This window comes from Periophthalmus magnuspinnatus, chromosome 20 (genome assembly GCF_009829125.3).
Source record: "Periophthalmus magnuspinnatus isolate fPerMag1 chromosome 20, fPerMag1.2.pri, whole genome shotgun sequence".
Taxonomy (NCBI): Eukaryota; Metazoa; Chordata; class Actinopteri; order Gobiiformes; family Gobiidae; genus Periophthalmus; species Periophthalmus magnuspinnatus.
The window spans coordinates 19,053,733-19,081,412 of record NC_047145.1 but is presented as its reverse complement, the minus strand read 5'-3'; the positions used below and the strand labels follow the sequence as shown (position 1 = coordinate 19,081,412).

The 27,680-nt window shown below is 40.1% G+C and overlaps 1 protein-coding gene across 1 annotated transcript in view; it reads left to right on the top strand.

Moving 5' to 3' along the window:
- The window catches only part of cntnap2a (contactin associated protein 2a), a 488,742-nt gene that overhangs the window by 313,463 nt on the left and 147,599 nt on the right, over positions 1–27,680 (top strand). The window contains exons 13-15 of the mRNA XM_033985829.2: positions 4,490–4,609; positions 9,322–9,437; positions 11,526–11,610. Of these exons, the coding sequence (XP_033841720.1) occupies positions 4,490–4,609; positions 9,322–9,437; positions 11,526–11,610 (321 nt within the window). The remainder of the gene's footprint in view (positions 1–4,489; positions 4,610–9,321; positions 9,438–11,525; positions 11,611–27,680) is intronic.

The following is a 27,680-nucleotide window of genomic DNA, read 5'->3' as shown; positions in this document are numbered from 1 at the left end:
CATTTGAGTTATTACACTGTTTCTGCCTCAGTCACAATCCTCAGCGGAGGGACAGATGAACTTTAGAAGTGCTTGGGAACCCGGGGCCGCTCCATCTGCTTCTTTGTGTGTTTGGTTTGAAAAAGAGGCAGTACAAAGCTTCAGTACACAGTGTCAGAAGGCAAAGGGGAAGCATATTTTGACTTTAGATGGCCACTATACGCTCCCATATGTCCAAAAATAGCGGCTACTTTTAAACTACATGCACATAATACCAAGTGAAATATGAATAGTGTGAAGTAAAATGCAAGCTAAAGAGAAGTTTTTATACTTTATAGAAATTCTCAATGCCACAAGTTTCAAAGTGGGCCAAAACATAACACTATAACCTCCCAATGGAGCAATAAAGAGGCTCCGCTACAAGTGTGCAAGGAAAACACTTCTCAGGGCCAGTGCTTAGAATAAACTTTGAGGCAGACTTTTATCGGTTTTGTATCTTTTGTTTGGATCCTGATTAAAAAAAAAAAGTTTCTCTGTAAAAATTCTTTGGTTCCTGAAACTTATTTTCCCTTAACCCCTGGAGTTGTTAATGGAAAAGTCTTGCCGTTTGTTTGTGGTTCTCAAATTGTGGTGCGGGAACAACCAACGAGACGTAGCGCTTTAGCTTTTAGTCTCGTGGTGAGTGGTTCGGGTTTGGTTCATTTTTCTGATGGTAAAAGTCACGCAAACACAGCTCAACCCTCGTCCTCGTTTTATTCATGGGTTAATCAAATGTTAGACCTGATTTGCTCCTTTTATAGACTTGGTGATATTAAACTGGTTTTATGCAGAATCCAATTAAGCCAAAGTTTCTGAACCGCTGCTTTTCCTAGATATTGATCCACTTTGGTACTAGACCCATCACGATAACAAATTTTGAAGTTTAGTATATTGCTGTGGTAAATATAGATGATAAATGATAATACTGAAACTACTTTATACCACTGACACAACAACACAAGACTATTCAAAATTGATTTCATTTCTATTCAATTCTATTTTATTTTATTATTTTTATATTTTTTATTTATATATATATATATATATATATATATATAAATTTAATTTATTTGTATTTATTTATGTATTTATTTGTTTATATAGACGATAAATGATAATACAGAAACTACTTTATACCATTGACACAACAACACAAGACTATTCAAAATTTATTTAATTTCAATTCTCTTCTATTCTCTTCTATTCTATTTTATTTTTATTTATTTAATTTAATTTATTTGTATTTATGTGTGTATTTGTATTTATGTATTTATTTATTTATATAGACGATACATGAAAATACTGAAACTACTTTATACCACTGACACAAAATTTATTTATTTAATTTATTTATTTGTTTAAATTGTTTATATAGACGATAAATGATAATACTGAAACTACTTTACCGCATACACAACAACCCAAGACTATTCAAAATGTATTTATTTAATTTAATTTTGCTTTATTTTACTTTTATTTTATTCATTTATTATTTATTCATTTATTTATTTATTCATTTATTTATGTATTATTAATTAATTTATTTATTTCGAGCATATGTATCAGCTACACAAATTGTTCTTGTATGAGCTCAAAAAGGTGTGGAAATCTACAATATTGTTAAAAAGCCATGAGCTGCAATAAATAGCAGAATAAAACACTTTTGTACTTAGTTTGCGTCTGTAACGAGTCATAGAAATGATTTATTCAACCTTCTACAGCTCTAATTTTACGGTAAAGCAAAAAAATAACCAAAAAATTCTCAGTAGTGCAAAGAAAATGTACAAAAGATAAATATTGATCATATAACATATTGAATGATAAGTCGATGTCGTGATTATCATGACAGTTTACGTATCCCATTTATTAAACACATCTTTATTTTGTAGGTTCAAACTATACAAGAAAAAACACCAAACGCACAACCTTTTTAAAGTCATAATATGTAATTTTCTGGAAGTGGAAAGTCAACTGTGTGATTCCATGAAAATAGAAAGTTAAAACCATCAATACGTTTTATGTCGTACTGTGGAATATTACAGCTTTCCATAGAAACGAGCAGGAGGAGACGCACCACCAGGCCAAGCGAGAGTCAGGTTTGTGGAGAGGCGAGCCCACTCAGACTAAAGACGCATGTTTTTTCAGTGCAATAAAAACTAAACTTTTATTTTTTGGTGTATTTTTTGCCAAAAAGTGACAAACTGGGCCTTTCAGTAAACAGTAAACAGTATCATAAACATAGAAAATCAAAGTTTGGGTCGAACTTGGATCAATTTAGCGCTTAAAAAGAGTGCCGTGTTGCAACCTGTTTTGTATTTACAGACACACTTTCCTGACCCAGTGTCTCAGCACAATCCTGACCCATACATTTGAACCCAGACAAATCTCCCAATTTCCTGGAGTTTAGTGCAGCTCTTGTGAAAGTAGCAGCGCAGGGTCACTCCCACCAAACACAGTTTCCTTGAAGAACGTGCTTTCACAGCAAGTAACTCCATCACTAAAATCGAATGAGCCGCGCAACACAAAACTGAAAAAGCCCCGTAATCAAGCCGTCCCCAGATACAATGAAAAAGAATAGTAAAGTTTAAAGGAAGACAATAAAAAGAGCCAAATCAAAGGGTGGGATGGAAACAAAAGCAAGATGGCTGCCAGAGGGGAAGAGGAGATTTTTTTTAGCCCAGTTTAAAGCTTCATCGATTTCTTCTTGATCAAAACAGTCGCGCACATTTCTCTTTTCAAGTACCTCCTCTTTCTGTCTGCGCGCTCTTAAGGTCAGAGGTTTACATCAGCCGTGTGCAATCCATTCACTTCTGTTCAGGGCGGACTCAGCCGACATAAAAATCCCCCAGTATTTTCTAACGCGTTGGCTTTACATTGGTGTGGGAGTGCTTTTACATATGTATTTTTTTTGCCATAGTTCAGAGAAAGACTTGACCTAAAATGGAGCTAACATTTCAAAACCACTTCATTTTTTTGTGCTTTTGACCCTTGTGCGAAAGGAAACTGCGGCTGCTTTGTATCTGACTGATGTGTGGATTAGATTAAAGGGAGACTGAACACTAATAATAACAGAAATGAGGAATAATCAAATTAAACCGACTTAATGGCTAAAAAGATGCAGTACTTAAGAACCAATTTTGGCCCAGTTAAGGCTTGTTTAATATAATTTGGAGAAGGAAAACCATGCACTGTTACAAATGTTTTAGCACAATATACCTGCTGTATTCATCCCACAATCTGCTAGTTAAAGGTGCACTGTGTAACCTTTGTGGTGGAGGCTGCTTGTCTCCATCGAGATATGGATCTGCCTGGAATGTTCCACAGAAGAGCATTAATCCATTAATCTATGCACACAAGCGGGTTACTCCACAGTTTGAATGCTTTGTTTAGTGATATAAAAGGATGTAACTGAATAAACACATGATAATTTATATATTTTGGTGCTTAGCAAAAGACGACATTTAAATCTATCAACTGGACAAATCGTATGAGTGAAGACGTTTCGCTGCTCGTCCAAACCGCTTCTTCGGTTCTGGTCAGATTACTGCTGGACACTGTCTTATATCTGTCTGAAGGGAGGGGCTAACTACACTGAAACTGTAAACATCTATTGTCTCCAGTTTCAGATTAAACTACACTATTCAGCCTTTAATGAGCCCACTATTGTTCTCTTTGTTTGGGGTCTGAAGATGGAGTTATAGATGGGAGAGGGATTATGTCTCAGGCCTCCATTTCTGTTTAAGGAAGGATTGTCTTTCCTAACAAAAATAGCTTCTTTAACTCCTCTCTCAAACCATTTCATTTCTCTGGCTACGATCTGAACTTCAGTATCTTCAAAGTAGTGGTTAGTGTCTTTGAGATGGAGGTGCACAGCAGACTGGGGTCCAGAGGAGCTCTCACGTCGGTGTTGGTACATCCTTTTACGGAGTGGATCAGACTTAGACTGAGGGGATACACAGACATATTTTGGGGCTTAATATTTGTCAGGTTTCTTTCTAAAAATGGGGAAACTTGGAATATTTTTGTGGTAATCATAACATTTGCGCTGTAAAACGTTGAATAAATGACTTCTATGGCTAATTATTCATCAATAATAGTCATTTCTGTTATTCGCTGCAGCTCAGGCCTTTTAATGATATTTAAAATGAGTTTACTGGGATCATCTTGCATTATTGTTACTGCTACTGTAAAGTAGTTTCAATATTATCATTTATCGCAGTATATCTCTGTACCAACACGTCGTGCGTCAAATTTTGTTACTGTGACGAGCCTAAATTTAACGCCTAACTATGAAATATTCCTCGCAAAGCAATGACATTTTTATGGAGTCGAGAAAGTCGCAGATATTCTTAAAAAAGTGTCATATTTTAACGCTTCTTTAATGATATAACTCTCATTTACTGTTGTTTTTTATCGATGTAAATCCCACGTATAGGCTTTAACATGTAGTGCACTTGTTTTACACTTGCAGCGATCTACGAGCCGTCATGTGAAGCCTATAAACACTTGGGCAGGTCCTCGGATACGTACTGGATCGACCCCGATGGCAGCGGCCCCCTCAGCCCCTTCAAAGTCAACTGTAACATGACAGGTACGTGCCAGTCTCGTACGTGGGGGGTTCACGGATTAACACTGACCCGACGCAGCTGTCCTCCTCCCTCTTAACCTCACACGGCACCGCTTTTAACCCGCCATACCTGTCGTTTCTATGACAACGTGGTCACAGGGCTGAGATTTCTATTAAAAGCTGCTTCACAGGCACAATACGCAGCACAATATGGAGTATTTCTTTGCTTCAGTAAGGTCAGTCATGGCCTTTACAATACATCATCCGAGTACAGCAACAGACTTTTATGATAGCTGGCTGCCTTTGAACTAGGAATTTAAGTTATATACTCCAGGCAGAGGTGGAAAAGTAGAAAAAGTACTGCATATAATACTACCAGCAGTGGGGGAAGAAGTACTCAGTTTTGTGACTTAAGTAAAAGTACCGATGTTGGCTTGAAAAAATGCTCACGTAAAAAGTAAAATTTTCACATGAGAAAAATCGACTTAAGCAAAAGTTTAAAGTGCTTGAAAATGTACTTAAAGAGTGAAAAGTAAAAGTATTTTGCGGTTATTTTGACGTCTTATAAGGCTTCAGATGTAGTGATTTTTCTGAATTTGTGCTGAATTTTGACATAATTTGTTTGCTAATGTTTGCTATGTTAAAATTAAACCCTCAGCCTTTTCAGCAGGTCTCGAACTGTAATAAAATACTTTAACTTTTCACTCTAGTTCAAACATGTAATAGAGTAGAAGGTACAAGCATGTGCTCTGAAACACAGTGACGTAAAAGTAAGAAGTATCCACTTTAAAATGTACTTAAGTAAAGAACAGATACATAAAATTTGTACTTAACTATAGCACTTTACTACTTTTACTTTGTTACATTCCACCAATGACTAGCACTAACACTACTACTACAAATATTATAACTTTTCCAAACCTGCGTCACCAAAATAAGTAATGGTAAGATTATAATGTTGATGGGTTGTACCTCATTGTCTCCTTCCTGGGACCACTTGGACACGTCATGTGCAAATACACCTGTTTAAATTAACATCAATTCAAATATAAAATTACAATTAAATGACTCGATAGAAAAATAAGTGAATTCAGTAAACAAAAAGTAAAAGTATTTTTTTCTAACTAGACAGACCTGGGGCTACGAGCTCCCAGTGATAACACCCAAGAATCCAAACTTCATAAATATTGTCACACCCATTTGTTGGCACGTCCGGTTGTAAAGCAGCACTCGGGCACACGCACACACCCACATACACACGCAGACACACACACGCAGACACACACACACGACGGGAGTAAGTGGGCTGGAACAGGGGAGCACGCAGGCATAGCAAAGGCGACACCTTTAATGAAATGTCAGTGCACTCCGCTGGCTGGGGCCTTTAGTCACGCTGAATGGGAGTCTCACAGTCACCTGAGAGGAAGAGGAGCTGTGTGAGAGAGGAAGAGGAGCTGTGTGAGAGAGGAAGAGGAGCTGTGTGAGAGAGGAAGAGGAGCTGTGTGAGAGAGGAAGAGGAGCTGTGTGAGAGAGGAAGAGGAGGAGGAGCTGTGTGAGAGAGGAAGAGGAGGAGGAGCTGTGTGTGAGAGGCAGAGGAGGAGCTGTCTGTGAGAGGAAGAGGAGGAGGTGTGTGTGAGAGGAAGAGGAGGAGGAACTGTGTGTGAGAGGAAGAGGAGGACCTGTGTGTGTGAGGCAGAGGAGGACCTGTGTGTGTGAGGCAGAGGAGGAGCTGTGTGTGTGTGAGGCAGAGGAGGAGCTGTGTGTGTGTGAGGCAGAGGAGGAGCTGTGTGTGTGTGAGGCAGAGGAGGAGCTGTGTGTGAGAGAGGCAGACGAGCTGTATGTGAGAGACAGAGGAGGAGCTGTGTGAGTGAGAAAGAGAAGGAGCTGTGTGTGAGAGGCAGAGGAGGAGGAACTGTGTGTGAGATGCAGACGAGCTGTGTGTGAGGCAGAGGAGGAGCTGTATGTGAGAGGAAGAGGAGGACCTGTGTGTGAGAGGCAGAGGAGGACCTGTGTGTGAGAGACAGAGGAGGAGCTGTGTGTGTGTGAGGCAGAGGAGGAGCTGTGTGTGAGAGGAAGAGGAGGTTGGGTTGTGTGTGTGTGCGAGACAGAGGAGGAGCTGTGTATGTGAGAGACAGAGGAGGAGCTGTGTGTGTGAGAGGCAAAGGAGCTGTGTGTTGTGCGCCTCAGAGGACACCACACACACTCTCGTCTCTCCATGTGATGACTGTTGCATGTTTTAACGCCCCAACGTGTCTATTAAACCCTGGAGTCTGCAAACTGAAATTCACATTAGATTATTCACAGAGATTCTATGGTGTGACACTCAAACACACACATGCACACAAAACACACAAAACACACACTCAAACATATACACACACACACTCTTTGTATTCGTGTTATTATTATATGGACCTGTACTATTGTCTTTTTAGTGTTATTTTAGTGTTTAAAGGTCCTATATTACACAAAATTGACTCTTGTGAGATTAAACCATGTTATAATGTTGTTACGTGTTCAAAAACATATCTGGAGTTGTGTTTTGTTTCATTCACACATGTCCGAGTAACATTTTATTCTAAATCTCCAAAACTCAAAATGCTCTGTTCCACCTTGTGATGTCATGAAGTGGAAGATTTCAATTAAACAGCTACTTTTTACCTTTAGTTCAGTAGAGATTGTCGATTTCAGAGATGAAATTATGCAAATGATTCACGTGAAGGTGTGTGGAGTTTAAAAACACAATGGAGCACTTCCTGTATTACCACATGATGACATCACAAGGTGGAACAGAGTGTTATCAGTTTGAGAGAAGAGCTCAGCCTTAATATGGAAGATCTGCGTGTTAAACCTGTGTGAATAAAACAAAACTGGTGGACTGTTTGCTACCTGCCTTTTTTCCACAGAGAGGTCATGGTTTTGTCTGGAATATTCCACAGTATGGCATTAAACTTATCCATTTGGCATGTATTAAATTAAGTTAAGTACTGGTGCTAATACTATGCCATGCTGTGGAACATTTCTGGCAAAGCGATAACATCTCCATAGACACAAGCAGGTGGCACACTGTCCGTCTGAAAAGTTACATAGAGCAGCTTTAAATCCTACATTATTTGTGCACATGAGTTAGGTTGGACAGTGTGTTCAGAAATACCACTAACTAACTCAAAGTTTTCCCTTAATATGTCCAATATGTTTTAAGTTTGGTCCTGGTTTATACAAAATTCAGTTCAAATGAGAGAGAAAAACGATATATCGGGCCAATATTTGGACTTTTTAGCTTATACGTCATCAGCTTTAAATCTTCAGCATAGAGCGATATTTTGTTGTTTAAGTCATTTAAAATGACATAATTGGGGGAAATGATTAAAATGGGCAGAGCTTATGAGCATCAGTTGCTATTTATTCTAACCAATCGGTATCGACATCGGCTTTGAAAAACCTCATATCGGCTGATGTCTAGTCCTAATCATTAAAAGCGAATTGTCTCTAACCTTACTGTCATTTTAATAGATTCCTGCTTATTATAATACAAACCGACCTCTCACATATCGAGGTCAATCCTCCTCAGAATCAGAATCAATCCTTTTATTGCCATCATTTGTGAACACAGTTCACAAACTAGGAACTTATTTTGGTGATAAAGTGCAACATAAAACACACTGAATAAATACAAATACAAATAAGAGCATGCACGAAGTTAAAAAAAGATATGCTTAAAAATCAAATAAAATACTTAAAGGTAGAAAATATATACAACAGCAGCATCAGAACAACAGTGCAAACATGACTTATTAAAGTGGCCGGTGTTATAAAGTGTCCAGTTTAGTGCAGATATTATAAAGTGTCATGAGACAAACAGCAGAGGGGAAGAAACTGTTCTTATGACGAGAGGTTCTGGTCCCAATGGACCGTAGCCTCCTGCCAGAGGGAAGTGGCTCAAATAGTCCATGTCCAGGGTGAGAAGTGTCAGCTGCTATACGGCCTGCTCGCCCCCGAGTCCTGGAGACGTACACGTCCTGTAGAGATGGAAGGCTGCAGCCAATCACCTTCTCGACAGAGGCACAATGCGCTGCAGTCTCTGTCTGTCCCTGGCAGTGGCCCCAGCGAACCACACAGTGATGGAGGAGGTGAGGATGGACTCAATGTTGGCCGTGTAAAACTGCACCATCATCTGGACCAGCAGCTTGCATTTCCTCAGCTGCCGCAGGTGGAACATCCTCTGATGGGCTTTCTTGATGAGGGAGCTGATGGTCAGCTCCCACTTGAGATCCTGGGTGATGCAGGTGCCCAGGAAGAGGAAAGAGTCCACAGTGGAGATGGGGGAGTCCGTCAGGGTGAGGGGAGGCAGGGGGGCTGTGACTTTCCTGAAGTCCACGATCATCTCCACTGTCTTCTGGGCGTTAAGCTCCAGGTTGTTGCTGCTGCACCAGGACACCAGCTGGTCCACCTCCCTCCTGGTGGGACTCATCGCCGTCCGAGATGAGTCCAATGAGGGTGGTGTAATCCGCAAACTTAACCAGTTTGACAGAGTCGTGGCTGGAGGTGCAGCAGTTGGTGTACAGGGAGAAGAGCAGGGGAGAAATTAGAGAAATTTATTATAATACAAACTGACCTCTCACATATCGAGGTCAATCCTCCTCTGTGCATGTTTAACAGGACGTTTATAACAGTATATACTTCAATTTCGAGTAATAATAGTTTTGATATATGTATTTTTCTTCCTTTTTTTGCAGAAGAAAATGTGTGGACAACGGTCATGAACAGCCTGCCTCCCAGAACCTCAGTGACGGGCTCCAGCAGAGAGAAACGAACGGTTCTACAGGTGAACTACAGCGCCACCATAGACCAGGTGAGAACACACACAACACACACATCACACACTCCTCACACACTCCTCACACACGCCTCACACACTCCTCACACACTCATCTTTTGTCGTTACTGGGATTTTTCATCAGTTAAGGATCCAATTAGTCATCATTTCGTTTAATTTCACTTGAGAAGGTAACGTTCAGTCTCACGCCGTAATAAATGTGCTCTTTTAAGTTCAAGTACAGCCACATTAAAATGATGGTTGCCAGTCCTATCTCACAGTAACTATCCGCTGTAAAAACTAAAATAAAACGTTCTCGTCTCTATTTATTTTTGGCCAGGATCCCAATACATCTTTATCTTATCTCGCTCTATCTTTACCTTCTTTTATCTTTCCAGAGAACGCTGCTACTGCTGCTGCTGTTGTTGTTGTTGTGTCTCACTTAAAGGGCCCATATTACGCTGTTTACTGATCTGTGTTATAATGCTGTTTCCTCATCACAAACAGACCTGGAGTTGTTTTTTTTTTTTTTTTTTTGGTTCATTCACACATGTTTAACACACAAACCTGCATATTTAGGCTGAGTTCTTCTCTCAAACTGAAAACACTCTATTCCACCTTGTGATGTCATGTGGTAAAACAGGAAGTACTCACTCTAGCTCCGTTTTTAAACTCCATTCATCTTCACTAGAATCATTTGGATGATTTCAGCCCTGGAATTGCCAATCTGTACTGAACTAAATGTAAAACGTAGCTGTTAACCCTATTGCGTCGGATGTTATCGCCGCCGATAGACTAATTGTTGCGGACTTTCCTTTACTGTAACTCCGCAACCAATTGTGTGATCACATAAAATCAAACGGCGTCTCAAAGCAGAGGCATGGGGCTCTTTAAATATGTTACTGTCATTACGGTAATGTGCTTACGTTGTCCCTCGAAGACGACCAATCAGAGCGCAGGTGCCGCCGGGATTCTTCCAGTCTGTTATTTGAAGTGTCAAAGTAAAAATAAGGATGGATATGTAAAATAGAGGTAGTTGTCTGACAAAAGTACATGATTTTTATGGCTAAAAAAAGAATAAAAGTCTAGGCGAGCTGTAATGGTCTATAATGTGCTCAGTCCTTAAAGGGTTAAAGGTCCTATATTACGCAAAATGGCCTCTTATCAGCTTTAAGTCATGTTATAATGTCATTACCTCATCAAAAACATACTTGGAGTTGTGTTTTGTTTCATTCACACATGTCCGAGTAACACTTTACCCCAGGGCTGAAATGATCCAAATGATTCTACTGAAGGTGTATAGACTTTAAAAACACAGTGGAGCACTTCCTGTATCACCACATGACATCACAAGGTGGAACAGAGTGTTTTCAGTTTGAGAGAAGAACTAAAAAAAACTAAATATGCAGGGTTTGTGTGTTAAATATGTGCGAATGAAACAAAAACACACAACTCCGGGTCTGTTTGTGATGAGGAAACGACATAACAGATCAGAAAATAGCGTAAAACGGGCCCTTTATCGTGGGAGTATGTGATGAATTCATAATCATAATTCATGTGGTTGTTGTGTGAAAAAAGGCAAAAAAAAAGTACATTCTGATACTTCCTTTAACATGATTTTTATGGCTGTAAAAAAGAAAAAAAGTCTAGACGAGCTATAATGGTGTATAATGTGCTCAGTCCTTAAAGGGTTAACTTGAAAACTGCTGCTTCATGACATCACAAGGTGGAACGGAGCATTTTGAGCTTTGGAGACGTAGACAGGCTAATAATAAAGAGTTACTCAAACGTGCGAATAAAACGACAACTCTAGGTATGTTTTTGAGGACGTAACAGCATTATAACACGACTTAAATCTCATTTTTTAATAATATAGGACCAAAATATTTACCTGTGATATGCACCAACCAGATGAGATGACAGCACCGCAAAATAATTATGTCATTTTTGCAATTAACACGGTCGACTTCGCTTACTCTCCTCGCATTGTAAAAAAGAATTAACAACATTATCACTCACTTGTTCCAATTTGCAGCCTGATAATTTACATGAAATTGGCCTGTCCGTCTGAATAAGATAAAGCGAGGAAACATAACGTGTAATCCTTGGTTTTGTGTTGTGCAGATGACAGCCATCACCACCAGCGCAGAGTACTGTGAGCAGAGCATCGCCTACAGCTGCCGCATGTCCAGACTGCTCAACACTCCAGGTACAGGCCCACGGAGGCTAACACACTCGCTCTGACACTCATAAAAAGTACACACACAGACAGGTATCCAGAGGTCTTTTGGCACTTGTCATAAGCCGTACAAACTTTCGAACAGGTACCTGAATGTGAAGTACTCAGGAGAAGTTTGTTATATTAGCTGATTTCCATAAAGCGGAAGAAGGAAGTAGGTTTTTTAAATGTGCGTAACTTGTCTCTAGATCTTTACAAACCCTTTAGCGCAACGATAATACCCACGTGTACTCATTTTTAGACCGCAAAGTGACAGCTTCCGGGTTGACGAGAAATAAAAATACATTTTAGACACAGCAGTAGCCTCATTTTGTTTCATAGTGATGCTTTTACAAAAGAATCTAAGGAAAACAGAATGTGTACTCATTTATTTAAAAAAAAAGCCTAGTACTCCAGCTTTAACTGTGTAGAAATTCTTATGAAACTATTGGATTGTTTGTTATTTCTCAGCGTGTTACTGCAGTCAAATATGAAGTTAAACTATTAAAATCTGATTAGAGACTCTGCCAATCTAAAGAGTTTTAAATCGTAGTTGTATCTTGGTGCGGTTCTTTACAGCAGCTCAAACGCAGACTAATAATATTGAAGCTTTTTGTCACCCACTGCTCACATTATTCAGCCTCAGTGAAGTGAGTGACAGGTGAATTCAGCCAATCACAGCGCGGTAATAAAGACACTAATTGAGTCAAAGTTGTGGCCTGTGGGTGGTATGAAATTTATGATCTGATATCTGTCATATTGTTCACGTTTACGGTTCACTGTGAGGGTAAACGGATAAGAAAATATAACCAACAAATGACTAGATGCTAATATAAAATGCTAATACCAGTTGTACAAGGATATTTACTGTTTTAAAGGGCTGATATTACACAAAACTGACTTTTTGACCTTTAAACCATGTTATAATGCTGTTACCTCCTCAAAAACATGCATGGAGTTGTGTTTTGTTTCATTCACACATCTTCCAAAGCTCAAAATGCTCTGTTCCACCTTGTGATGTCATGAAGTGGTAGTTTTCAGTAGAAATTGACAGTTCCAGCGTTGAAATCGTCCTTTCTAGTGAAGTTTTATGGAGTTTAAAAGCGCTGTGGAGTACTGTCTGTGTTACCTCGTGACATCACAAGGTGGAACAGAGTGTTTTCTGTTTGAGACGTGTGTGTTAAACATGTGCGAATGAAACAAAACACAACTCCAGGTCAGTTTGTGATGAGGAAACAACATTAAAACAGATCAGAAAACATCATAATACAGGCTCTTTAATACATGGGTGTGTTATTCTACAGTTTTACCCAGATTCAGGGCCAGTTATTTGCTTGTTTTGTTCATTACGGCACCATCTGCACGTTGAACTGTTGCCTTTCACTCCCTTTTCGCCAGCGCTAATCTGCAGGCAGCAGTATTGAGGCGGACCAGTGGAACCACGGGCTGGCTCAGTCCATCCTGAGTAGATTACCTTGGATTAAATTCATTTGCATTACATTTGTTTGGACGGGCGCTCGGTAATGTAATGCTAGGAGGGGTTTGTGTCAGTTTGGTTTGGAAAATGGTGGAGTTGTAGAAGGATTAGGTCCATTTGGTTTACATTACAGCTGTTTGAATAAGATTTTTAGCGATGTGTAAGGAAGAGAGCTATCAAGGACATATGCCAGCAAGTGATAGTAAAAAGCTGAAAAATAAGCACTAACCAATGCCATTTGCTTTCATTCATTTTAAAGTGTTCATATTATGCTTTTTTCTGATCTATTATAATTTTTCCTCATTAGAAACATGCCTAGAGTTGTGTTTTTTTTATTTTCATTCACACGTTTATCGCACAAACCCTGCATATTTAGACAATGTTCCTTTCTCAGTGTTCCTTTTTCAAACATGTGTGAATGAAACAAAACACAACTCCCGGTATGTTTTTGATGAGGTAACAGCATTATAATATGACTTAAAGCAGGGCTGTCCAAACTACGGGCCCAGGGGCCAAATACGGCCCTCAGACCAATTTTTGTTGGCCCTCATGCCTCATCCTAAACTGGCCAAATTGACCAGAAAGTATTTTTTTTACTACAAATTGAAGAGATTCTACCTCTATAAGCTGAATAACATCACATTGCATCTTCCAAGTCTCATTAAAGGTACAATGTCGCTGTCAAATGTGTTAAATGCACCGTTTGACTCCCTCCCTCTGCTTCAAATGTTTCAATATGCAGCCCTCGGTGACAAAAGTTTGGACATCCCTGACTTAAAGCTAACAAGAATCCATTTTGCACAATTTCAGACCTTTAATTATTTGCTTTTTAGACTATTTTTTAAAAGAACAGCTCGTAAACTCCAAAAAACTGTCATCAGCTATTATGTGAGTATCTATTAAGTGCTAATGTAGAAAGAAACTACTACCACGAACTGCACAATACCTTGAAAATGTGTACCAAATACCCTCCCTTTCATCACTTACCCCCACTCCGTGTTTTTCTTACTAAAACAGTGACATCATCTTTTTGTTTTTTCATTTTTTTTCCTGTTATGTGGTACTAAAAAACATTACTTAACCCGCTTTGAGAATGAGAATGGTTTCTATTTAGGCTCACATCCTTTCGAGCGAGCCTCTCTCCATAGCTGCACTTGTGTGTTCTTTTCACCGCTAAAATAACAAGCTCACCGCCACATTCTGCTCCTCTTTCTGCCATTTTTCCCCTCAGTTTCTCAGAGCTACACACTGACGCACACAGACACACACACACACAGCCTCGCACATGCAAAAGGAAGGAGCCCACCTTTGGGAATAGCTTCATAAAGACACAACACTCGAGGCAATTAGACGCAGTGAGAGGAGATGGAAAGAGAGAGAAGAGATAGAGAGGTAAGGACGGAGAGACAGGGGAGGAGGGTTTGTTAGCTTGTGCAAAATTGTGCAGTTGTGTGCTGCTGTGTGCGGTTGTGTCCCTGTCCTCATCTTTGTCTACGGCTCTTGATTGACTGAATAAACTAGGTTGTTAGTAATAGTTATTAGAGCGGTCGACCACTGCTTTGCAATTACCCTCTAGCTGGTTTAAGACATGCCACCTGAGCACAAAATGAGAAAAAAAAACATGTTAATAGCAATTTTAGCTCTCCAAAAGTGCTAATGGAATAACCAGCGCAAAGACTGTCAAGAGGTCACATTTTACTAGTATCAGTCAGTGTTACTTCACTGCTGTTGGGGGGAATTTGGTTTACAGAAGAAGGCGAAAATGCGGCGAAATTGTGGAGTAAAGCGAGTAAAGTTTTTGCAGAAGACGAAAAATTAAATGAGTTTAGTTACTATGAGGCACGGGACGATATGGAAATTTGGTGTCACGATCATCATCATCGTCATTATCTAATTATTAAAGTAGATCAGCGGCAAAAATAACTCAACTGTTTGTCCGCTGATTTGAAGGTTGGCAGTTCGAATCCCGCTCTCGACATAAACATCATGAGTAGAGCGGTCGTATCTACTGGCCCACAGGTTGGCGTGCGATTCCAGCTCTCACAGATGAATAAATGCTGTTGTTGTGTCCTTGGGCGAGACACTTAACTCGCCTCGTACACAGGTGTTTGAATGTGTGTGTGTGAATCGGTGAGTGGGTCCTTGATGTAAAGCGCTTTGAGTGTCTTGAAGGTATAAACCAGGGGTGTCCAAACTTTTCTCATTAAGGGCCACATATAAAAACACAGACAAAGCCGAGGGCCGATTGAGGGACATGGACTGGTCGCAAATACAGTGAATACTTCAAATCTGTGTTATTATTACAAGTTAGACTGAACCACTAGACCTATATTCATGCTTACATCCTCAGTGGGACACATTAAATATTTGATATGGGTTTGTTAAAGTAGCATCAGAAATGTCCAATAAAAAGTACTGTTCAAGGTAATATGAGCCAATGCACCTGGAAGCTTGAGGGCTGAGAAAAATTGGTCTGAGGGCCGCATTTTGCCCCCTGGCCACAGTTTGGGAATGCCTGGTATAAACAATATTGTATGTTTATTGTCCCATTCCAAATTACTATACAGTTAAGTTGTTTTATTTCTTTGCAGTTTGCCAAAGAGATCTAAATACATAAATCTTACGAACGGGAAACATGATGCTAATATTTTTGAGTAAAATTTAACTGCTTAAACCTGCCGTGGAATCCTCAAGCAGGTTTGTTTAATAGGTTACTTGTTGTCTCATCTTTATTTCCTTACAAATAGTGTTAGCATGTCGGCACACAAACGTTCACACTTTGTCATCAGCTCTTCCAGGAACAAGTTTACTTCTACACAGAAACTTTGGGGAAATCCAATTATGAAAAACGGCTCCGAAAGTCGAAGCAGGAAAAAATGATTTACTCAAAAATATGCTCAATAAATTAGCTGTCAGCTCTCATCAAAATTACTCTGTCAACAGCATTTCCACTGCAGGGACTGAGGCGCACGCTCCCGCTCGCCTTTGTTCTCCCTGATCTCATCCATTACACCAGGGCGGCCATTTTGAGCCAAATGAAGCGTTAAATGGGAATTATGCTCTGCCACAAGTGACATGCCAAATTTGGAAGTTGGGCTGTAATTGCCCTAATTGTTTGACCGAGTCTTCACGTTTTTTTGTTTTTTTTTCTGCATATTTACAGTTTATTCTGGAGTTTTAGTATCCCACCTGTCGCCAAGTGCCACTTACAAATCAACGAGGGACTAAAGAACAATAAACCTTTTGAATTTTATTTAAATACATTTGAAAGAAAACAGGGGTAGAGCATTTCTCGCTGCGCAAATTGACAATTTCAAGACATTCGGCTAAGTTTTAAAGACACACTTTGTAACATTTCTAGTGGAAAGTTTGTCACGTGCTCATCTCTGTGTAGATTGTAACTGTTTTGCCAGGACTTTCCACAGTATGGCTTTAAACTTATCTTACATCGGTGACATTACAACTGTTTTAAATGCAAAAAAAAAACATCTCAAGAACATGTATTCTTACAGTGAGCAGCGTCGCCTCTCCACAGATCAGACCTATAACTTGGCTTGGTGTTTACTTGTCTCTATGGGGAAAATAGCACACTGTTATGTAACCTGGGTGATAATTTGCGGATTCCCTATTATATCAGTTCTCTCTCTCGCTCCCCTCCGCTATGTCCCTTGCAAATCCCACACGCCCGCTCATGTGACTCGTTGCGGCCAATCAGCGCCCCAGATTCGCCGGCAGCTACACACACCCGGTAGGTGCGAAGCTAGCGCGATTAGCATGCGACACGGGTAGGTTTAAAGTTCTCATTTACGTTCATTTCTCCAACTTCATCGAGGTTACTCTTTAAACATAGGTACTGATCATCGAGGCAAAGTCACATCAGGAATGAGATTTGATTTCGTGATATAAACGGGAGCTACAGATTAACCCTCGAGCCTAAATCTGGCCACCCCTACTTTAGTTTACCTCTGCAATCCAATCTACTTCTACGGACTCTATCATTGAATTTCACAGTGATTGTTTGTGTTATTTGTTGCATGACCATTGTCTGTCTATTGTGTTTATATTTTTTTCAATACATGATACCACTAAACTACAACATACTGTGTCCACTCTCTCCCTGAGTCGATTTCCTCGTTTTCTGATTCCAGCCCGATGCACTAGAGTCCAGGGGTGTCAAACTGAATTTCACCGAGGGCCGCATCAGCCAAATGGTTTGTCTCAAATTTGCAAAGATATAAAAAATATGCCTGTGTAACTGCGTAACTCGTGATAAACTGGCATTTTAAGACAGTCATACATTTAAATTTACCTTGTCGCGGGCCACATAAAATGACATGGCGGGCCATATTTGGCCCCCGGACCTTGATTTTGACACATGTGTACTAGACGTTAGTGCGCTATTGGAAGTAACGGTTTTGCAAATGGTAAAAAGACTGCTCTTCTTTGTGAATATAACTTCTTTGTGTTTTGTTTACTACTCGTACCTGTGTATTCCGCGCACACCCGCTCATCGTTAGCCTGTTCCTGTCAGCGTAATGCTCCTGTTTGATGTTGATCCATGCAGCTGCACTCACCAAACGAGCTAATACTTCCCCGTGTCATCCCCCCCTGCACTCCCTGTCCTCCTCTGCATCCACATTTATCAATTTAGGGCCATCTCCTCCGCCCGCTTACTCCTCCGTTACCTCCTTTGCACCGCTGTAGTTCTCGCTCTCAGCCAATTTAGCATTTCGTAGAATCCATTTCGCTACACCCATTCTTCACCTCCAGAATACACAAGGCATTATTTTTCCCCTTCGCCTTAAGAACTCTCTCAAATCTGCCTGTTTCCTGGGATCTGGCTGCAGTTGGGATTAGGAATAATGAGGGTAGTAGTGAAGTAGTAGCAGGTGTAGTTGTTGAGGTATTAGTAGCAGTAGTAGTAGTAAAAGTAGTGGTAGCTGTTATTGTAGTTGAGGTATTAGTAGTAGTAGTGGTAGCAGTGGTAGTAGTTGAGGTATTAGTAGCAGTTGTAGTCGTAGTGGTAGCAGTTGTAGTAGTTGAGGTATTAGTAGCAGAAGTAGTGGCAGCAGTTGTGCTAGTTAAGTAGTTGAGGTATTAGTAGCAGTTGTAGTAGTAATGGTAGTGGGAGCAGTTGTAGTAGTTGAGGTATTAGTAGCAGTTGTAGTAGTAGCAGAAGTAGTGGCAGCAGTTGTACTAGTTAAGTAGTTGAGGTATTAGTAGTAGTAGTGGTAGTAGTAGTGGTAGCAGTTGTAGTAGTTGAGGTTTTAGTAGCAGTTGTAGTAGTAGCAGAAGTAGTGGCAGCAGTTGTTGTAGTAGTTAAGTAGTTGCGGTAGTAGTAGCAGTTGTAGTAGTTGAGGTTTTAGCAGCAGTTGAAGTAGTGGCAGCAGTTGTAGTAGTTAAGTAGTTGCGGTAGTAGTAGCAGTTGTTGTAGTAGTAGGAACACTTGTAGTCGTAGTAGTAGTGGTAGCAGCTGTAGTAGGTGTAGTATTAGTTGTAGTAATAGTAATACTAGTAGTGGTAGTAGTAGCAGAAGTAGTGGCAGCAGTTATACTAGTTAAGTAGTTGAAGTATTTGTAGTAGTAGTAGGAGCACTTAGTAGTCATAGAAGTAGTGGCAGCAGTTGTTGTAGCTGAGGTATTAGTAGCAGCAGCAGTAGTAGTTGTTGTAGTAGTAGTTGTACATGTTTGCAAGAAAGAGTAGAAGAAACATTTATAATTATTATTAGTTCATTACTTTGGCCTCTTCTTGGTAAAATATACTTTAAATAAACTGTCACTTGCCTCTGTGTCCAGATACTGCAGAGAATTAGCACATGTCGCTAATGGCTAACTCTGCTTTTTAAACAGAAACTAAACCTTTATCTCTGCTAACAAAAAGCTTGAGTTCTTGGGGTGACTATGTTCTGTGTATGTTCCTCATATGGACAGAGTGTACACTTTTACTAAATCAAGAATTTCAAGTAAAGGAAAAAACGTGAATGAACTAAACACAACTGAGGAGTGTGTAGGCAGTTTCAGTGAACTTGACCTGGCGCGTAAATGGAAGTAGGAATGAAAGTTTGTGGAATGTCGAGCCCTCGGTGCTTCTTCTTCCAAAGACACGCCAGTCCCTGAGAAATCTTTCAGTTTTAGATACCGTCTTTTTTTCAAACGTTTCCTTGTCTCGGAACAGAAGTGGTTCAAGGTTACAGGGCACCTCGTTGGGTTTGCGGTGGTTGCTCCTGCCGCTTTTGTCCCAGCTGTAGTGACGCGCTCCGGTCTGCGTCGCACATCGGCTCCACATCTCCGTGCCGCTCCTCATCGCAGTGCCGTCCACGCTTCCCACTTTCACCATAAACTGTATAAAGAAATGGACTAAAATAGAAGTGAGTATGACGTTCAGCTCCAGTTAAATGAAGCTCATCGAGGCTAGCAGTTATAGCGGCTAACTTTGAGCTAACTTCCTTATTTGGAGTTCTGACCGCGAGTATCATAGCAACCAAAGAGCCAATCCGGAGCGAGGCTGTTGAAGGTAACGCCCCTTCTCACCCTGCATCGCTGGTTTAGCACAGAGTAGGCACTTAGTAACGCTGTCTCAAACTTGTTGCTAACGCTAGCGGGAGTGACCTCGGGGAAAGAAGGCGTATGATTTGTCTGTTTATTAATGTTTACATTTTGAATCGCAGACAAAATAGTGAAATAAAAACACCAGGATCATGTAGAGCAGATTAATACAAACATTTTAAGACTAAATTATGAGGCTCACAGCAACAGTTTTTCAATGTAAAGTGAATTGGAGCCAAAGTCAAAGGAGTTGGAAGCGCGCCCATGCTCACTTCCTGTTTGGAACGCGGCAACTAGCAGGTTAGCTATTTATATAAACAGTCTGAGGGGTCCCACAACTGTTTTTCCACAGCCTGTGACTCCCACTGTGTCCTGCTCTGATTTAAATCTTCAAATTTCACTCCAAGGACAGGTGTACTGACCAGCAGGGATAGGTTAAAAAAGTCATGTGGGTCGTCCTGGTAACAGAGGAGGAGCTTCATGTCCATTCATAAAATACAAAAGTCCAACGAATGCAAAAGGATGGGAAAAAAAGCAAATATAAAAATTAAAAGTTTAAAACACTATCCCTCCACCAACTAACACTTTTTACCGAAGGCCGTTCTTTTAATGCAAATGCACTTTATTCATTCACTGCTGAAGCCTTGTGTGAGAGAGAGTTTGAAAGCTCCCAATTGTTTGATATAAGTGATTTTTTTTGTTACATTTTCCAAGTGTCTGGCTTTTGTGGTTTGTTTATAAGTTCACTTTGATGTAAGTGGTCTGTAATAAGTGTCTTGAAAATCGCTCAAAGTGGATTCTGTGGATGATGAATATTAAAAGCATGTTTGTAGTGATGCACGGAGTCAGTTGCATAAATATGTGGTGTATTGCTGTAAAGAAATGATCTACCACATGAATTATGATTATGAATTTATCACATACTGCCACTATAAAGTACACGGGTATTTCTTTAAAGGGACCGTGTTACAATGTTTTCTGTTATGTTTCCTCATCACAAACAGACCTGGAGTTGTGTTTTTTTTGTTTCATTCGCACATGTTTAACACACAAACCTGCAGATTTAGGTTCTTTAGTTCTCTCAAACTGAAAAGACTCTGTTCCACCTTGTGATGTCATGTGGTGATACAGGAAGTGCTCCACTGTGTTTTTAAACTCCATACACTTTCACTAGAATCATTTCGATAATTTGTTTTGTTGAAGTAGCGACATTATAACATGACAAAGCTGATGAGAGTCCCTTTTGGCTTTTGACATTACAAGTGTAAGCCGTTATTATTATTATTTTGTGAAATATAGGACCTTTAACCCTTTAAGGACTGAGCACATTATAGACCACATGCGTCAAACTGAAGGCCCGGGGGCCAAATGCGGCTCGCCACGTCGTCATATGTGGCCCGCGACAAGGTAAATTAAAACGTATCACTGTCTTAATGTCAGTTTATCAGAAGATACGCAGTTACACAGACATATTTTTTACATCTATGCAAATTTGAGTGTAACCATTTTGCTGATGTGGCCCTCGGTGAAATTGAGTTCGACTCCCCTGTTATAGACCATTATAGCTCGCACTAGACTTTTATTCTTATTTTAGCCATAAAAATCATGTACTTTTGCCTTTTTTTCCACACAACTTCCTCTATTTTACATATCCATCCTTACTTTTCCTTTGACACATCAAATAACTGACTGGGAGAATCCTGGCTGCACCTGCGCTCTGATTGGTCGTTTTCGAGGGACAACGTAAGCGCATTACCGTAATGACAGTAACATATTTAAAGAGCCCCATGCCTCTGCTTTGAGAATGGTTGCCGAGTTACGGTAATGGCGGCGACAGCATCCGACGCTATAGAGTTAACAAAACAAGAAAACAAGTAGCAGTAGGCGTAGTAGTTGTTAGTTTTTCCACATAGGCTATATGAAAGTGAGTTTTTATTGTTTACGTCACGCGGCTTTCTTTTGACTGTTCTACTTTGCAGACATGCCCGGAGGACGATTATAAACTCATTTGTAGCATCCGGACTAATGATGAGAGAGGGTTCTATGCGCCATACTGTAAACGAGCTCATTAAACCAGTGAGCTGTGATGTTTAGACGCCTAATATGGCCATTGTGGAGCAGACTTTTTAGCACCAAATGAAAAGACACTTTGACTTTTACTGAAAACCAGCCACAGAAAATGATTGGTCCTGATTGATCCAAACGTGACGCCCGAGTGCTCCTAATGAACGACTGTAATGTAATTAATAAAAATGTAATCAAGTCGATGAAGTTATCAATTACTAACTGCAGATGTGGTACAAAGACAGAAGGGAAACTGGACTTTTACACTTTTACTCTTTGAGCGTCAACCAATTTATCCATAATTTTTACATAAAGCTGCAGTGAAAGACAACATGGCAGAATACAGTTTTATTCCAACACGTAGGTTATTCATTGTTTTTACTGGCCCTAAAGCTCACACTGGCTCTGTTCAATTAAGCATCGAACCAAAAGGACTTGCTCAGTACAGTTCGATTTAGTAGTAACAGTACTAAAGTAAAACCATAATAGCAACAAGTACCATAGTAGAGATGACTGTAGTAGTAACATCACTAAAATAAAACGATAAATGCACATTGTTTTAATACATTTTGTGAGAAAACATTTTTGAATACTTCAGGAATATACTGTAATGCCCTTTTTATTACTGTTTATAGCACAAATTTCCACTGTAGTAGTAGTAGTAATGGTAGCAGTGGTAGTAGTAGTAATATTAGTAGAGTTGGTAGTAGTATAAGTAGCAGCAGTAGCAATAGCAGCAATTTTAGTAGCAGTAGTAATATAAGTAACAGTAGTAGTAGCACCAGTAGTAGTAGTAGTAGCAGTGGTTGTAGTAAGTAGCAAAAGAAGTAGTAATAGCAGTAGTAGTAGCAGTAGTAGTAGCAGTGGTAGCAGTGGTAGTAGTAAGTAACAGTAGAAGAACTACTAGTACTAGTAGTAATAGCAGTAGTAGTAGTGGTGGTAACAGCAATAGAAATACTAGTAGTATGAGAAATGTCAGAAGTCGTGGTGATAAGAGCCATAGTCGCACTAATTGTAGTAGTAATAGTAATAGAATAAGTATAATGTGTATAATTACTCGTAACAACAGAGGTAGCACCGTTCATACTAGTTGTGCTGTTAGTAATGGTTTATGTGTTGATCCTCATTGATTTGATGTTAAATTTGAATTTCCAGTGAGGATCTATATATGATAATAAGAGCAGATGATGTAGGATTTGTCCAGGCTGTTTGGGAGCCGCTCGGGAGCCGCTCGGGAGCCGCTCGGGAGCCGCTCGGGAGCCGCTCGGGAGCCGCTCGGGAGCCGCTCGGGAGCCGCTCAGGAGAGGGAGCATTTGCAGGCGAGTGTTGTTGCTCCACACTCTGCAGCTCTCAGGACTCAGCTCTGGGTTAAAGGCCTGGCCTGTATCCAGCAGTCAGACAGCAGCCCTAATATCACAGTGTAAGTGCCCGGAGCTGTGGGTCACTCACCCACTACTGCTGCGAGACGGCGAGAAACACTCATATTTGCCACTATTTGAAGCTCGGCAGATGCGCAGTAAACTTGAAAATATGTTCTGTCTGGAGGGATAAGTATGTTTAAATGTTCAATGACTGTTCTTACCCCAGGATACAGTATGAGGCGGTCTGTTTGTGGTACTGTCTACTCTGCAAGGTAACGCTCAGGTAGTTTAGAAGTTTAGAATTTTATAGTATGTAGATAAATAGAAACTTGCCAGAAGGGGGACTTCAGACAAATCTTCTCAAAAGTCATTGTTTTCCACATACATGAGGAAATACACCATTTCTTGTGGATTTTCTGCATATACATCGTTATTTTGTTGAATCTTTTGTGATGGGAATACACAGTGCGAGTGACACATGTGTTTGGGGTTTGATCCGATTTGGCAGAACCTTCTACACACAACATGGTAACGCCACACTAACATTAAACTTTCATATTGTCCTGCGGGCCGCAAAATATCATCTCGCGGGCCAAAATTGCTCCCTGGGCCGCAAGTTTGAGACTCTTATTTAGAGCCTTGAGCAGTGGAGCGTACCCCCCACCCCTTTCTGTGTTGATTTTGCTGTTTTAAATCAGTTTAAATGTAAAGTAGATTTATAAAAGCTTTTTTTTTTAATGGAGTCTCATTTTGGACACTTTTAGTTGGCACCGCCCCTGCTCTCGGTACTAGTCGTGAAATCGTGGCGTTGTCCATCCATCCGTTTTCTTCTGCTTATCCGGGGCCATGTCGCGGGGTAACAGTCTAAACAGGGACTTCCAGACTTCCCGCTCCCCAGTCACTTCCTCCAGCTCCTCCGGTGGGACCCCAAAGCGTTCCCAGGCCAGACGAGAAACATAGTCCCTCCAGCAAATTTAACAAACGTCAGGAGTATAATATTGTACAGTGGTTCTAAAGTTTAAAGTAAAGTTTCCTATTTTATTTTCACTTAGCCATTTTGTACCATTTTTCTATACGTTTCCAGCTGTTCATCCCTGTGTTACGTCATGTTCCCTACAGCTTTTCCTCCATGAATGTGTCGATTGAACTGATATATTTAAATAGATTCTTAGTGAATAGTGGGTTATTACAGCGACTGTCCACTTTTCTGAATATATGTCTCTGTAGGCTTCTGTAACAGGCTCCTGCTACTCAAGACCTGTAAAGTATAATAATAATGAATAATGATATGTCTTTATGTCCATGGAAACGGTGGTCATAGAAATGGTCGTGGTTGTTATGCAGAGAGACTTTGAAATAAACGCCTGTTGTCCAGTGACATTCTGCATATAAATAATACAAGTATGATCAGAAAATAGACTTGAATCTCTTTTTTTACCAGAAATGATGAAATCCTTTGAATAGTTTTAAGTTATTTTTCCACTAACAGAAGACACAAGTTCTAACTGTTCACTAATGTGCTAATGTTTAAATTCAGGAAATAAAGTAAATATTTTAAATTGTGTAATCTCAAGTTGGCAGCAGTGTTGGTTCAGCTGTAATGGCTACAGAGTTTGTGTGAATGGAAAATGCAGTGTAATGGTTGTTTTTTCTTTTTTTTTTTACTGAAGTTTTGAAGTAACAGGAAACAATCTGGTGTGAAATACAGTGAGTAGAAACGAGGTGGAGGAGAAAGTTTTTAGGGAGAGAGCAGAGATGGAGGAGAGATTGAGGAGGAGAAATGGTGGAAAGACGGAGTAGAGATGGAGGAGTTATGGTGGAGAAGAGATGGAGAAGACACAGAGGAGACACGGATGAGAGACAGAGGAGAACTGGAGGAGAGCTGGAGGAGAGACAGAAGGGAGATGGAGGAGAGACGGTGGAGGAGAGGCGGAAGAGAGACAGAAGGGAGATGGAGGATAGACAGAGGAGAGACGAAGGAGATCTAGAGGAGACTCGGAGGAGAGTCTCCATCATCTCTCCTCCATCTCTCCTCCATCTCCTGAGTGTTCTGCTTTAACTGGTGCCTAATGAGTGTGTATACAGCTCTGTATACAGCTCTGTATCAGTTCTTCTCTGAAAACTCCTGTTCTCAATTATGTCTTGAACATCTCGGGGTGGAGCCGGTGCTAACACAGCAACGCTAACATGAAGCTAACTCACACATTCACTCAGCTTCTGCATCAGAACTAATGACTTTATCTGCAGCACCGGTTAAAGCGCGTGTTTACCCCGCGCTTCCTTTGTGCGTGCAGATATTCATCATTAACCTTTACAAATGCTACAGCGGCTCACACTTTCTCTCATCTCTCGCGCCTTCACCTTTCTTCTTTTGGCTGCTCTAACAAGTGCTACCTTTGATAGAACCAGGTGTAAACAGGGGCTGTCTGATGTCGGGGAGAGGATTAATTAGAGTGAAATATAACGAGGACAATAGGAGGCACTTTACAAGGAAGCGCAACAGTTGTGTTTAATCTTTGAGTTTTGAACAAATGTGTAATACTTTGTCACACATTTCAGAGTTATAATCTGCCGTGAACATGTCGAGGGGAGGTCGAGGAGTTCTGGTGTGATACAGAGAGGTCAAAGGTCACTAATGTAAAGGATTAGGCTCAGCATTTGGGGACTTTTCTTTTGAATATTTCTTATAAAAATGTTTCAGTTTCATGTTTATTCGTACCATTTTGTGTACATTTGATCATTCAGAAGTTATAATATTTGGTTTTGAATTGTTAATTGCTATGACATCACTTTTTGAAACCAAATGGATAAGGAAAAGTTGGTTTTGTCCCGTTTTAGGAGCGTGATATCACATTTAAGGATCCAAAAACCAGCTACTGTATATGCCAGGGTATGAAAATAACACTGTGAGGCCGATCTTCCACAGTGTGCGCGCATATGTCATGTGTTAAAACCGTGAGTAGAGTGTCGTACGTAACTGAGGCCCTGAGCAGCTGTGCACTAGACCTCGCTATGAAAATTATTACATCTAATATGATCAAATGGTAAACGGTCACATTTTTATTCAGCGCTTTTCCACCTTCAAGACACTCAAAGCGCTTTACATCAAGGAACCACTCACCCATTCACACACACATTCACACACCAGTGCACACAGACACTGGGGCCGAGGTGGGTTGAGTGTCTTGCCCAAGGACACAGCAACAGCATTCATCTGTGGGAGCTGGAATCGCACCGCCAACCTGTGGGTCAGTGGATCTTACCATTATTTCCAAGAATGTATTTCCGCATTTCTACACTACATCATTGCACTGCTATAAATGAAAAAAAAACAAACACCAAAGTGATACTGCTAAATAAAAATAACAAAATAAATCAGTTTGAATTAATAAAGAGACATGGAGTCAGGAGAGCAGAGCAGAGCCGTGGGTACTTGGAATGATTATATTTATTTATTTATTTATTTATAAGGGACAATGCACATTAATAAACACCAGTAAAAAATACATGTGTAAATGTGCCGAAGTATATATTTGAAAAAAGGTGGAATTATTTGTAATGTAGTATTTGAGTATAAAATGTTCTAGTAAGTTTACATCCTTAATAATGTTTGACTATGTTTTATTTTTTCTGATGCATTAACAAACAAAATTTAAGTTAAGAAAAAGATGAATGTTGTAAATCTGCAATAATCTCCTGGCACAATGAGAGAAAGGAGAGCTCTGATTGGCTGAGCGCGAGTAAACCCACCTGTGGATTTGCATAGAGCATTTTAAGACCAAATACACCAACGTTAAATTTACTACGTGCGTTTTGCTCGTTTGGACCAGCAAGATCGGGTATCTTTTCATAGACGTATAGCAGGTTGTTTTGAAAATTTAGTTATGATTATGATTCAAACACGTGCAGCTTACTGTGACGGGGGCTCGCATCTCCACAAACTTGACTTGGACTACTTGGCCTGCTTGTTTCCATGGAAATATTGCTCGTTTGGCTATACCACGTGTCAAACTCAAGGCCCGTGGGCCAAATGCGGCCCGCCATGTCATTTTATGTGGCCCATGAAAAGGTAAATTAAAGGTATGACTGTATTAAAATGAGTTTATAGGAGATGCACAGTTACACAGACATTTTTTCATATCTATGCAAAGCCATATGTAATATTTGTAACTTTAATAAGCAATAAATGTAGAAACGATCCATTAACAAGATTTAAAAGTAGTTGCATTTATTTTACATTACATTTGGTTATATTTAGTTACATTTATACTGTCTTAAAGTTACATCTGGCCTTTTGAGAGTGGCCATTTTATTGATGTGGCCCTTTTTGGAAATTTGTGCAGTTTGACGCCCCTGGACTATACATATCCACAGTACGGCTCAAAACATATTTGTCTCCATGAAGAATGTTCCAAAGTCTGGTTTTAACTTTTATTTCCATGGAATCGTGCAGATAACGTGCCATTTTCAGACCGTTACCTACCGTACCTTTAAAGCAGTGTCAGTGACTCTTTGTATTAGATACAGTTAGAATAATAACCTTTTCATAAGACATAATAACCCAGAAGACGCAGTGTTCTTCTAAAGGGGGCCAGTGAGAATAGAATTGCCATG